This window comes from Channa argus, chromosome 8, assembly GCF_033026475.1.
Source record: "Channa argus isolate prfri chromosome 8, Channa argus male v1.0, whole genome shotgun sequence".
In the NCBI taxonomy this organism is placed as follows: Eukaryota; Metazoa; Chordata; class Actinopteri; order Anabantiformes; family Channidae; genus Channa; species Channa argus.
In genome coordinates, this window is record NC_090204.1 from 8631628 (window position 1) to 8646236 (window position 14609).

General features: G+C 38.5%; 1 protein-coding gene across 2 annotated transcripts; it reads left to right on the forward strand.

The window, feature by feature from the left end:
* Positions 1–194: 194 nt before the first annotated feature.
* edem3 (ER degradation enhancer, mannosidase alpha-like 3) lies at positions 195–14199 on the forward strand. Of its 2 annotated transcripts, XM_067514531.1 has the most exons (21): positions 195–1405; positions 1504–1549; positions 1941–2041; positions 2296–2335; positions 2713–2825; positions 2939–3092; positions 4129–4263; positions 6577–6682; positions 7087–7184; positions 7525–7650; positions 7744–7827; positions 8079–8162; positions 8407–8531; positions 9202–9373; positions 9468–9613; positions 9730–9874; positions 10288–10479; positions 10732–10897; positions 11422–11607; positions 11991–12038; positions 13039–14199. In XM_067514531.1, exons 1-21 carry the CDS (start codon positions 1317–1319, stop codon positions 13410–13412), a joined length of 2730 nt encoding a protein of 909 aa, XP_067370632.1. In that variant the 5' UTR covers positions 195–1316; the 3' UTR covers positions 13413–14199. The 2 variants fall into 2 exon arrangements, with proteins under 2 accessions (XP_067370632.1, XP_067370633.1); XM_067514532.1 differs by lacking the exon at positions 11991–12038.
* The last annotated feature ends 410 nt before the right edge of the window (positions 14200–14609 follow it).

Sequence of the window (14609 nt, forward strand, 5' to 3'; positions counted from 1 at the left end):
TATATATATATATATATATATATATATATATATATATATATATATATTTCATATCAGTATGCTAACTTCGACGGCTAGAGGTACGTTTGTAAATCCCTGCGAAGCATAAACAAAAATGTGTCCCAATCTTTGGGAAGATATTGCCTGAAAGGCTGAACTCTGGGGTTGAAGTCGATTTTTAGTTTCAGGAAGCGGATGTTGTTGACGTATTTATTAGAACGGTATCCGGTTTGGGGGCTTGCAGTGACAGTACATACGGCGAAAGTATTCGCTTTATATCTTGAACAACAGAAGAGACATTTAGGTCAGACCTTCTGCTCAACAATGGACACAGTTTTAGTCGATTTTACTTGTAATTTTGGTCTATCTTTCGCCAGTAGCTCAGCTAGTTAGCACAGCTGGCTAACTGGCTAATGAAACCCTGAGTTAGCCTATCTGGTGACGACAGAGAACTGTCAGGATGAGGAAATAATCTGGTCTTTAATAATTTTTAAAGAGGTTTAGATTTGACACGTCAAAGTAATAAAGGCTGAGATGAGCAGGAGCTGTCAAGGACTCTGGGTTGGACGTCTGTGTCAAATGGCTGTTGATTGTGCGGATTAGGTAAACGAATGGGATTATAAATGGAAATCTTACCCGGCGTTATTTTCTGTGGTCTTCGACATGACATTGTGTTGTGGTAACAGTTAAAGACTTCATTCAGACAACATCAGATCGCTGCATTATTTGATTTATGGGTGTTACTTTACAGTAGCCTTATATTTAATGTCTTCTCATGTGGACATGTCGTACGTCTTGTTTACTGTGTGTCCGGTGTGACAGCTTGGAAAAGTAAACAGGTGTGACACACTAATCTTTTCATAGGACCTGGACCAACACAACTGCTGCTACAGCTAATATCGGATGCATTTCTATGAGTTACCTTTAGATATCTCGTTACTTGAAATAACATTCCCACAAACCATTTAGAAGCAGTGTTAGATGTTCGTACTTACAACGTAGTACTGCACTATATACTTTTCATCGACCCTAGCTAGTTTTGCCTTTGGTGATGCTAAGAAATACAGTTGGAATATTAGTGGCTAACACTGAGCAACAAAGTAGGATGATTTTAGATACTTTCTATCCGGCAATTGGTTGTAGGAAAAGCTAAAACGTGCTTCATCTTGATTTTAAAGGCATAACAAGAGGTGTGGAAGGTCTTATGTGTTGTGTTATATAGAGCTCCCTAGAGCCGTGGTAGTAACTAGATTATTAGTAACTAAAACCAAACTTTAGTTGTTTATCTATTACCGCGATCTTGCCCACCTACCACAATGCCACCTGTACTTTTTTTATTGATGCTGCTTGGAGCACTATACGGTCTCGGACAGGCAATGTCATGGGAGGAGAAGCGCAGGTTGAGGTGAGTTGAGATAAACACAACACACCACACTCTCAGAGCGTAATGTGAGGGAAAAAAGATGTTACATACTTTGACTGGTATCTGTTTAATCACCCAAGGAACCAAGTTGTTGAAATGTTTGACCACGCATATCAGAATTACATGGTAAGCAATTTTTACTTTCTTATTTGTCCAACTGCATAGTATATGAATTTGATTCGGGACAATTTTGCAAAATGTGACATTAGAGTCTATTTTTGAAAGACCATTTTGAATGCATGTGCACTATTTGAATTTGGGTACACATTTTTATTTGCTTTTGTAAGTGTCAAAGCAAAACAAAATATTGAGTATTACCTGATTTATAATAAATATTGTAGCTGGCTATGAGAGTCAATCATGTTGGGATAGATCATATCTATATTTCATGATGTCTGAATCAGCAGATCAGACTAATCAGACTGAGCTGACCATGTAAGAATACAAGAGAAAAAGTTGAAGTTAATGCAATGTATTAAACAGTGTAATAAAAAGTGTGTGTGTTTGTGCTTCACAGGACCATGCATATCCAGCAGATGAGCTTATGCCTCTAACATGCAGAGGAAGAGTACGTGGACTTGAACCCAGTCGAGGTGACATAGATGACGCACTTGGAAAGTGAGTTGGATAGTGGCTTTGTTTATTGAGCTTATATGTATTAAACAAATCACGGTGATATGGGTTTAATCCACGCATTACCACAACTGACTCTTCTCTCACTAATGGCAGATAAAGGAGGTGGAGCAAGGCATATTTCATTTGCACATAATAACGAAAAACATGTATATATATTTTTATATATTGTCCTTCTATATCCTTTCCTTCATCATTACCAACATTTTTGGTAAACTGTTATTGTCTGTCTCTGCTAGGTTTTCTTTGACCCTCATAGACACTCTAGATACTTTGGTGGTAAGTATCAATGTTGTTTATTTATTATTATTTTTGTCTCGCTGTAGTTGTTTTGATAATTATCCTGGTGCTATATGGAAGAACACATGTAATGTAATGTTGAAACTGCATTAGTGTGGCATGCAAATATGATCTCATCACTTTTTTGCAGTCAGCATACTTTTAACTGTTCTTAGAATACAATAGGATGGAAGAGAATTTATTGTCATTGCATTATAATATATAGAAAGTAGAGAAAAAAGTCATTGTACTTCTTGCCTTAATTAAATATTTCAGGGAGCATTTTGTCAGAATAGTAGCAAATGTATTTATTTGGACTGTGCAATTAATTATAATTCAGCCTGGTTTTTAATAGTCATGTTCAATTTTTTTGCCAGCTTTTGAATAAGACGACAGAGTTTGAAGCTGCTGTAAGGAGAGTGCTGTCAGATGTAAGGCTGGACAATGACATCGTAGTGTCGGTCTTTGAAACCAACATTCGTGTTCTCGGGTAAGATTTGACTAGTTTGCCAACAAATGTTAACTGTAACACATGCAGTAAAAATACCGGCTGTAATACCAGTGCTGTGGTATTTGGTTTTATATGTATGTGTGTTTGTTCAGAGGTCTGTTAGGAGGACACTCCATGGCTGTGATGCTAAGGGAGGGAGGTCAGCACATGCAGTGGTACCAGGATGAGCTCCTGCATATGGCCAAAGACCTGGGTCTCCGACTGTTGCCAGCGTTCAACACCAGCAGTGGCCTGCCGTACCCCAGGGTGAGACAGGGACACAGGACAAGGGCATGTTCTTAATTTGTGGTAGTTGCAGATTTTCTAGAATGTATTTTTCATTATTTGTTTTTCTACAGTGGCAATTTAGAATAAATGAAGTTTTGAATTACATGCATTAATAAATAATAAGATCTTCATCTAAGTTACAATTTGGAGCAAAAAACAAAACTGGTAACACACAAAACATTCTATTGTTCTTGTCCATATTCAATACACCTACCCAAGTTTGCAAACCTGGAGTCTAGTCAGTGAAACAAGATTGGAGGTGTGGGTTTGAACTACTTAAAATTATTAAAACATTTAAACATTTTCACTGTGCTGTTCACAAGAAGAAAATGCTTATGTGAACCACTCCTTGCAAGATGTTTCATAAACTGTATAATTAAGAATTGATGATTGATATTCTCCATAGAAGTAAGACTCTAAAGACAGAATACCAATTGAAAATAACAACAGCAACAAATCAGTTATGTGTTTGATTGATTTAAATGAAGGTCAGGTGACATATTAACCAATTACTGCAGAAAAGCAGGTAACTCCACAGGGTTCAAATACTTTTTATTTGCGACTGTGTGTGTGTGTATAATGCTTAACATGTTTTGTGCTGTTAAATATTGTTTAGTGTATAGAGTAGGGACAATAGTTCAGTAGCTCCACCACCTGTTGTAGCAGTTGTTTAGTAAGGAGTAAAAAGTAAAAATGAAGACTGTGGTGAATTTAGCATTTACCAAAGTCACTCCAAGTCTGTGTGTTGAAAAAGTCAAAATGATTAGCTTTACATCAGCTTACATTTTTAACAGTTGCAGGGTTGCAATATCACAAATTTGCATTCAATTGTTTTTGCAACATTCTCTCGGATGATGACTACACATTTCCATTTTCTGCTTCGCTGCTCTGCTCGCAGCTGTCACAGCTGTCGTAGCCTTCAGACGCAGACGTTTTTGTGGCTGACTGGTTTTCATGCACTGTCTGTTACATACCAAATATGACTTTATTTATTTATTTATTTTCGACTTGACAGGTGAACTTGAAATATGGTGTCAGAGGTCCTGAGACAAGAACAGGCACAGAAACAGACACCTGTACAGCGTGTGCAGGAACAATCATTCTGGAGTTTGCTGCCTTAAGTCGCTTCACTGGGGATCCAGTTTTTGAGGTATCAGATACATGTTGTAATTTAGGATTTTGTGTCTTTTGATTGAACATATCATATTTAGAATCTGTCTTCTTTTCTGCAAATATAACCCCAATTCAAAAAACGTTGGGACGATATGTAAATAAAACGTTAATAACAACAGAAAGCAATGATTTGCAAATCTCAACAACACATATTTTATTCACAATAGAACATAAACAACATATCATATTTTGAAACAGACATTTTATCATTTAATGGAAAATATCAGCTCATTTTGAAATTGATGGCAGAACAGTTTTCTATTTTCCCTCAAAATTTTAAATGAGCTTTGGCTAAGAGAACACGGCTGCATTTCTGGATCGTGTTCACATATGGCTTCTTCTTTGCATGATTCAGCTTTAACCTACGTTTGTGGATTGTACACCGAACCATGTTCACAGACAGTGATTTCAGGAATTGTTCCTGAGCCCAGACAGTGATGTCCAGTAGAGAATGAATGTCTTTTTTTAATGCGGTGCCACCTGAGTGCCAAAAGATCACATGCATCCAGTTTTGACCTTTGGCCTTGTCCCTTGTGCACAGAGATTCTTCCTGATTCTCTGAATCTTTTGATGATAATATATACTGTAGATGGTGGGATCTTCAAAGTCTTTGCAATTTTACGTTGAGGAACATTTTTCTGAAATTGTTTCAAAACAATTTTAGTCACAGTTTGTCGCAGATTGGTGAACCTCTGCCGAAATTTACATTTGAGAAGCTCTGGCTGTCTGAAATTTTCCTTTTATACCCAGTCATGCTACTGACCTATTGCCAGTTAACCTAATTAGTTGTCAAATGGTCCTCCATTTGTGTTTTTATTTGCAGCAATTACTTTTCCACCTTTTTATTGCCCCTGTTTCAACTTTTTTAAGTTGTGTAGCTGCTGAGTGTTGAGCAGCTAGAATCCTGCGTCAGACAAGAATGGGACACGATTCATTCTTTAAAACTCCAGTAACTCCAGTAAGTGGTGTCTTCACTTCCCAGATGTTTATAGACAGTTGTTAAAAGGAGAGGGGATGCTACACAATGGTAAAGATCACCCTGTTCCAACTTTTTTGAGTTGTGTTGCTGCCATCAAATTCAAAATTAGCTAATATTTTCCAAGAAATGATAAAATGTCTCAGTTTCAACATCTGATATGTTGTTTATGTTCTATTGCGAATAAAATATTGGTTGATGAGATTTGCAAATCATTTCCTTGTGTTTTTATTTACGTTTTACACATTGTCGCACTTTTTTAAAATTGGGGTTGTTTGCCTACATATACAAGAGAAATCATAGGAAATCTCATCAATAATGATGTTGGTTTATCAACAGATTTATCCTTTTGGTAAGTAAAAAGTAAAAAAATAATGCTGTAAAAGGAAGAAGATTGAGAATAAAAATTAGGTGCTTTTTACCCATTAGTAATTATTTATAAGTAGAATGGTTATAGTGGAAAAAAAACTTTTGTACATTTGTGGAATGTTTTCTGTGCGTTAGTTTTGGTATATTTCTCTATCACTGCAGTTAAATATCAAAAAACAAGTCTTCATCTCATTGAACAAACATAAATGAGCTCTGAATGGCCATATCCTAGAAATGGTTCCTCTTTTTTTGGTTATCTGTAATCCTGGATAAACGTTGTCAGTTTATCTATGTGGGATCAGGTTGCAGAGACTTGTTGTTTGACAAGGGAAGTCTTTGCCATGTCTTCCCTGTTTTCCTTTTCACCTCTTTACACAGCTTATGTCATTGGCCCCGTTTACATGGACTTGAGTAACCGGCTTACTCAGATAAATCTGCACACGTTTTCAAAGTTTTCATTTACTACAATGAATACAAGTATAATTTAATACATGTTTACAGCAGTAGCTTTAGTTTAGAGCTCCTTTTTATGGCAAACATTTTAGCTTGTTATGAGGTAACAACTCACCCCTATCACTGTATCTCACTAAGTCATGACAGTGTGACCCAGACATATCCAACTGTATCATAACACCCATATATTTACAGTCATGCAGCTCACAGAAGCCTAATTCTTTAAGGCAGCATAAACAATGCCAGTTCCTGAAACTGAAGCACCTAAATGAAATTCAGCAATTATTGATTTAATAATTTACACGTGTGATTTTCAACACAGTCTTGAGTGAGAAAGGATATATTCTTCCCTACATTTGTAGAGTCTAGGACTGGTTCATTTTCCTGACAGTAGACTGCCGAATAAGCACCAGGTCATTTGCTGAAATCATTCTTAACTGTGAACTGATTTTTTTACCTTTTGTAATCAATAATGCACCCTTCTTTGCACAGGCCCATGCCCGAAGAGCCCTGGACTTTCTGTGGGAAAAGAGGCAGAGGAACAGCAATCTGGTGGGGACCACCATCAACATCCACTCTGGAGAGTGGGTTCGAAGAGGTGAGAGAATTTAGAGATGTAAATGCAGCTATTCATTTAGTAGATGCTTTTATCCAAAGAGAATTAAAAGTGAGAAGCCCAGACCAGAGGTAACTTGGGGTTTAGTGTCTTACCCAAGGACAGTTTGACATGTGACAGAGAGGAACTGGGGTTCGAATCCCTGACCCTGCAGTTTGTGGACAACTGCTTTACCAACTGAGTCACAATTGCAGTGATGGAGGAGTTAGTGAAAGATGAACAAGGCAGGAGAACAGGAAAAAGTGGGGAGTTTGTGGCAGGCATGAAGTGAGGGTAAGGTACACAGAAGAGAGAGAGGATTTAGTTGTACAGGGAAAAACATCAATACAGTGGTCTGCCATCTGATTTCTGTCGTCTTCTAAAGTAGTGTGACTGTGTGTTTCCAGACAGTGGAGTTGGAGCGGGAATTGACTCATACTATGAATACCTACTAAAGGCTTACATCCTCTTGGGAGATGACCAGTTCCTGCAGCGGTTCAATATTGTGAGGACAGACACACTTGCTCACATACACTTGCTGGAGTGATTTGATGCCTGTCTGTCTGCCATGATTCTGCCATTCTTTTCATATGTGGTATCTTCAACAAAAAAATACTTTCTACTTTTTGTTTGTTCATTTCAGATTTTTCTGTATCTCCTATAATTTGGAAAAAAGAAAAAATACTTTTTTCTCAGCTTTTTTGTTAAAGCCTTATGGTTTATTTTAGTAAATTATCAAACACCATGTGTCTCAGACTTTCTGTCGATCTGTTCTATTAAACTCACCAAGCACCACACAGCTGTTATCGCCTTAATCCTTATACTATTCTAAATGTCCCATTTAGCACTATGCATCTATAATGAAGTATATTAGTCAGCCTCCTCTGCTACTGGATGTCCACATACACAAACCTCTACTCCCAGCTCGCACCTGGATGGACTCTCTGCTGGCCTTTTTCCCCGGACTGCAGGTCAGAGTAGATCATGTGAACTCATGTATTTATTGTCTCTATAGAATTATGTTCTATATGCTATATAACCTTTTCATACTGTATATTTCTCAGGTGTTGAAGGGCGATATCCGTCCTGCAGTTGAGACTCATGAGATGTTATACCAAGTGACCAAAAAACACAACTTCCTCCCAGAGGTAATCTGTCCCTGTTGTTTCACTATCCAGCTAACAACACTATCTGGCAGCTGCACAATGAAAAAAATTAATTAAAAGTAACTTAAATGAAGTCAAATGAATCCATGTGGTTTGCGTTGCCCTTTGGAATCATTTGGAAATGAACAAGCTAGCAATTCACATAACAAAACTGCATTTCTATTTGGTCTTGTTCTAATTACGATGCTTGGAATTTTGTGCTGACCCCTTCATCCTTGTCTGTTTCTCACCAGGCCTTCACTACTGATTTCAGGGTACACTGGGCCCAACATCCCTTGAGACCTGAGTTTGCAGAGAGCACCTATTTCCTCTATAAGGTAGTTTTTAGCAAAGCTTAACATATTGCAGATGTTCTTTTTTCTGTGGCATAGAGTCCAGACATTTAAGGTGTGTGTTTGTGTTTATATATATGTGTATATAATGCTTATCATAAAATACTTTGCCTTTGACATTCTGATGTCTATGTCTATTTTTCATGGGAATTTATTTCACTGGAGCCTTCTTCACTAATGCTGTAATGCCTGCTGATATTATCACACTACTGTCCTTTTATTCTCCCAGGCCACAGGAGACCCTTACTACCTAGAGGCAGGTCGCACCATCCTGGACAACCTCAATCGCTTTGCTCGTGTGCCCTGTGGCTTTGCTGCAATGAAAGACGTGCGCACTGGGAGTCACGAGGACCGGTGAGAAAATGGAGGACAGATAGTATGTGAACATAGATGTGTGGGACGATGAACTACCCTAATTGCGACCATGGATAGTGTAGGATTTACATACCATGAGTTGATTATTATATGTATGGTATGAAACACAGTAAGGTGTAAGAAAGGTACAGTTGATGTGATTAAATGTGATCAATATTTATGGCCTATATTTATTTTTAAATAAACTTAAGATAAATACAAGTTACTTTTAGATTTGGTTATTTAAGATGTTCAAAGATATGTAGTGGAATTGGACTTTATATGTAAGTATTAGAATAAATGGAACACAAATGGAACTTTCAGGTAGTAACATTACCAGCTTTATTATAGTACTTTAAAAATAGGTTATGGAGCCAAACATGAATTAATAATAGTCTAAAGTAGTCAAGCAGCCTATAAAACATTTTTGTAAAGCGTATTTTCCAACATATATGCAGGTATGATATATGATATCTACTGTATAATAAGAATTTTTTTTTTAATTTTTATAAATCCGACTACATTGTAGAGCCTATAATATTATTGGATAAATATATACAGGAATAGAAGAAAAAATATATAATAGAAGTAAATTTGATATACAGACATGTTATCAGTGTCTCCTTCTTTAGCCCTGTTCATATCTTATACCTCTTCGCTTTTTTCGCAGAATGGATTCCTTCTTCCTTGCTGAAATGTTTAAATACCTGTTCTTACTATTTGCTGAAGTGGAGGATCTACCTTTTGACATTGAAGACTATGTCTTTACAACCGAGGCACACCTGCTGCCACTGTCCCTCTCCATGGTCCCCAGCTCCTCATATGTACAGCCAAACAGAACGGTAATCCACATAGTACTGCAATTCAAATCTGACATGATTAAAACATTTAAACCATTAATTTTGTAACAAAATATACATATTTATGCTACTTTAGTCAGAAGAAGAGCTGGATGACTCTAACTTTGATTGGACGTGCCCTAACACCCGCCTCCTCTTTCCTGATCCTGCCTTCCCCCGTAATTTGAGAGAACCAATCCGTAGTGCTGTGGACAAGAGCTGCCCCCGTCCTGCACCTTACAGGTACATGTATACAGACTTTTTCCAGGTTACACAACCACAAGTATTATTTACATTTCCCCCGAAAATTTGCTATATTTCTTTCAATTTCTATATTTCTTTTTTATTTTTATTTTTAGGGAACCCGGTATGGGCCGTCCTCCCTTGAGGGCTCAGGACTTCATGGCAAACAGCCCTGAACATCTGGAGCTGCTGAGGAGGATGGGAGTCAGTCTCATCCACCTGAAAGATGGCAGGGTGCAGCTGGTCCAGCATGCCACACAGGTACAACTATTCAGCACCAAGGATAAACATCAAAGCCTGAAAGTTGGTGGGAATGACTAATACTGATCTAATACTGTTGATGAATAGCTGCACAAACCATACTAAAATATGCTTAAGCATAAAAAAGGTCCAACTGTAGAACCTAAAATATGAAGGTAGTTATTTTAAAAAAAGCAGGAATAGGGTTCTTTTTTGTGTGCCTTTTTAAATATCAGTGCATGTGTTCACAAGCACTGATATTTAACTATAACATTGAGAGAACATAGTGTGATACTGGTGTCATTTCTTCGGCATATACAGTTTATTTTATGTTTCTCTAAATTCTAAAAATTCTGCTGTTCTTTCCATCCTGGCTTTCTAAAAACCCTTTGTGTGTTTCCTCTCCTCTCCTACTTTGGCACACCCACAACTAGGCGGTGAGTGCAGTAGCAGCCGAGGATGGTGTGCGTTTCATGCAGGAGATGATGGAGCTGTCTAGCCAGCAGCAAAAAGAGCAGCTACCTCCCAGAGCCATTCAGATTGTTTCACATCCATTCTTTGGTAGGGTTGTGCTGACCGCTGGCCCAGCACAGTTTGGCACAGACCTGTCCAAAAGTTCCACAGGGGTGAGTGGGTTTGTAGCTTTGCCAGGCTGCCAGGTTTAAAGTAGATATTTAACTGTCCTCCCATTTGCTTTTCCTAAAAGAGACACTAAGAGATCACTTCCTCTTGTAAAACATTTTTATTAAGCCAGAAGAAAACATTTGTTTCAGCAGCAAACGGGAACATGTGGGATTAGACTATGGTTCTGTGCAAAGGATAACATCAGAATGTGTTCTTTATCGTTTAAAAACATTCTGCCTCTTTCTTCTGTGTAGGTACGAGGGTTTGTGAGTGTTGCTGAGCCCTACAGTGGCTGCACTGAGATCACGAATGCTGAATATGTACAAGGCCAAATCGCTCTACTCCAGAGGGGTCAGTGCATGTTTGCAGAGAAGGCTCGAAACATCCAGAAGGCTGGTGCCATTGGGGGCATAGTCATTGGTGAGTGCAAGCAGGTCACAAGATGCAAGATCACTACTCAGCGACAGAAATAGACCTCGATAAACTGATTATCTTGAATAGCAACAGACGAATAGGTCCTGCACATCAGATGAGCCTCATAACGACTTTTGCAAGATTAATGACCAAAGCTACGGTAATAATATTTATAATATATAATATTTGTCCTTTTTAAACAAATTTTATTTAGTCGATAACATCTCAGAAAGTAATGAAAAATGCCTATAAACCTTTCCCAGAGCCCCTTGTTCTGTTTTCAAAGGTCAGTTTCGTGAGAAAAAGTTAAAGCCCCCAAATATGTAATTTAATTTCAAACTGTGAAAACCATGATGGATTTGAAAATCTAAAACCAGCAAATGTTTGACATTTTTTCCCATTAAAAAAATTCCAATTAATCCGTTATCCTTATTGTTTTCAGATATTATACAGTCAATTGAACAATAGACTAAATGTTGATTAAATGTAATTTCTCTTCTTTTATCCTTGCTTGCTGCCTCTCTTTTCAGATGACAATGAAGGCAGCAGCAGTGACACAGCTCCCCTGTTTCAGATGGCTGGGGATGGCCGCAGCACAGATGACATCACCCTGCCTCTCCTCTTCCTTTTCCACAAGGAGGGCAACATCCTGTTGGAGGCGCTGAAGGAGTACAGGGAGGTGGAGGTGCTGTTGAGTGACAAAGCCAGAGACAGAGGTGTGACATTACTCCCTGCTGTCATAACTGCTGGAGCTCTTCTCTTTGTGTTCCATAATAAGATTGATCGTTGTACTTATAGCGCCCCACTGACTGAGCCTCGTTAAGTGCTCTGCTTCATAAAATAAACATGAGATGTTGGGCTTCACGCATTATATGAAGTCTCAGAGAGCTTGACTCATTCTGAAGCCACCCACGAGCAGTAGTTATAATGGTACATAGTGAACATTTACACACATTATCAGTATGGCATTCCCATTCTTTTCCTCTTTTTCCTCATTTGCCAAATCCTTTAATTCCCCATGTAACCCCACTTTTCATCTCCTCTCTTTTTTGCTTTCTCTTCTTATTTTTCCATGACCCTCTCCACTCTGGATGAGCAGCAACCATATTCAAAGATAAACCTCTCCCTGGCAGTCTCATTGAGGGCAGTAAGTATTCTTTTCCTTTTTTTAGTTACCTACATTTTCATCCTTTCCCTTTATCTGTTTTGCGTACTTACAGCAATGCTTGTATCAACCCAACCTTTTCTCTCTCACTCTGCCTTCAGTCGAGAAGCATAGTGCACTCGCAGTGTTATCATTTGTTATTTTTGCCCTTAGAGCTTAGGGTGTGGCAGCTCTTTTAGTCTTTTATATTTTTCCTCACAGGAGCAAATCCCACATAGCAAGGCTGGACAGAGGGGCATAGTGTGACCACACTTGTAGATTTCCACATTTCTAAACTTAAACATCTAATTTGTATATGATAAAATGGCAATGCTGCCTAATTTATACTACAAAGCTGAAATATAGACTATCATCATTATAAGTATCCTGGTTGTAGGTACAATATCATAACATCACGCTCAAAGGTGTGGGGATCTGATGAGGGTTGGGCAGGGCGAATGCTTGCTGAAACAGACACTTGACCACGAATCCTGTTGTTTACAGCAGGTGTAAATGCAAAGCTACCATGACAACATAATGACCAGATAGACATGTATCTATCTGCACCTCAATTATTCAAGCTTTTGCAGTCATTGCCTCCTATACCTACAGCAGGTCTGGGTTTCTTGACCATAAAATTAAAAAAACATTTATAGTCTGCAGTTAAAGATGCATCTGAAATTTTTAAACTATACCAGATCATACACACTTACTTTCTTACCAGATCAGTTCACACAACACAATACACCTTTTTGCCAGATTTCCTTTCTCTTCTTTTATTCTGTGGGAAACATGACTCACCATCAGCATCATGCTGTTGTGGCTGACAGCCTCTTGATGAAAGCGGTTCTATTTTTGCCTAAAAATGGATGCCAGGAGGCATGTTGTATAGATTACTGACTGAGGAGGAGGAAAACAGATTTGCCTGTGTGTGTATATGTGAGTGTCGTGCATATCTTTTTGTATAGAGTTGTTCTGTCTCACGCCCCTGCTTCCTTTTCAGGTGTGGATGTGCATGAAACGGAGGAGGACTGCCTAACCGAGGCAACAACTCCCACCTCTTTTGAACCCACTGGCCAATCTCAAACAAGCACGGTGGAGGTAGACAAATTTGTTTCAGAGGAAGTTACACCGTCACAGGAGGAAGGTAGTCCACTAGGTGAAGCCAATAGTCCTGCAGAGCAAGTTAGTGCGCTAGTGAAGGAAGGTAGTCTTACAGAGACAGAGGCTGATTTGGCTCAGCCAAAAGAGGACTCTGACAAGAGAGAAGAGCCTGAGAGTGACACAGACTCCAGCAACCAATCAGTAGATGAACTGTTGGCTGATTGGCGGGAAGACTTGGAGGCTTTTCAGCAGATGGAGAAGGATGAGCTCTGACAGTTGTCAGGTGTGTCGTGCCCTGTGACTGTGGTTTTGTCTCACCGTATGGAGAGCCCGTGACGATCTTCGCACGGCACCAGCCTCAAACAAATGAACTCAGCAAAAGCTGGGGAAATGTCTTCAGTGACTATTGAATAGCATCATCTGCCAAGGTAGCCTACAGACTCTCTCTATGGACTGTAAGGGAGGCTTTTCAGGGCTGATAGATGAAAGACCAGGGTTTCTTACCTCACTTTCTCTGTTTACTGTCATAACAAACCCTAGTGAATGACAGACCTAACAGAAGACTTCTCATGTTGTAGTGCTCTCTATGCATTTGTCACTCCTTTTGCTCAAATGAATGCTGGTCCAAAACTACATTTTGATTAATGAATCTATTAACCAATTAATTTTATTTAAATCACAATCATGCATTTACCATTTTCATGGTCTTGGGAATAATCATCTATACACAGTGATTGTAATTGATGAATGCGGAGATCAGTTACATCAAATTAAGCTGCAGGTTGTTTTTATGGCTTTATGGTACTCAAACACAGTGCCAACTGAACATATCTATATATATCTATAGATGTATATATCTATATATATATAGAGAGATTTATATATATATATATGAAGTCATCTGTAAGTGTAAATATGTTTTTGTTGAGATGTACTCAATGAAACAATAGAGCGATTCTCGCTCAGGTTATGGTTTTCTGGACAACCAACAACCTCTGGATCACATTGGGTGTAGCAGACACACCCTTAAACAGCGTGGCGGTATAATGACCCACCAAAAGGTCGCCACAAGAGGGCGCTACGTGATCTTAAATCTGTAGCTGTTGATTAATTGGAAGGAGCATAAAATAGCCAATAAAAGAACATGATGGAATTAAAAAGTGTAAGAAAAGTGAGATAGAGTGGCGTCATTTTCTGTTGTTGTTGATGCTATCTGTACACTGGACGTTTGCTTTAAGCGCTTCAATATCAGACAGAAAAATGTTGACTTTATTGTAGCAGGATGAAACATGAAAGAAAAGTTTTCTTTTAGAAATTTTAAAAAACATCTTGATTTTTAGGTGAAAGTGGAAATTTTTGGTGAATTTTATTTTGAAATAAGGTCTTTTCGAGCAGACATGTTTCTATGAACAGTGGGCAGACGCCCACACAAAATCAGTTGAGTCAACTTGGCATATATTTGTAACTGGA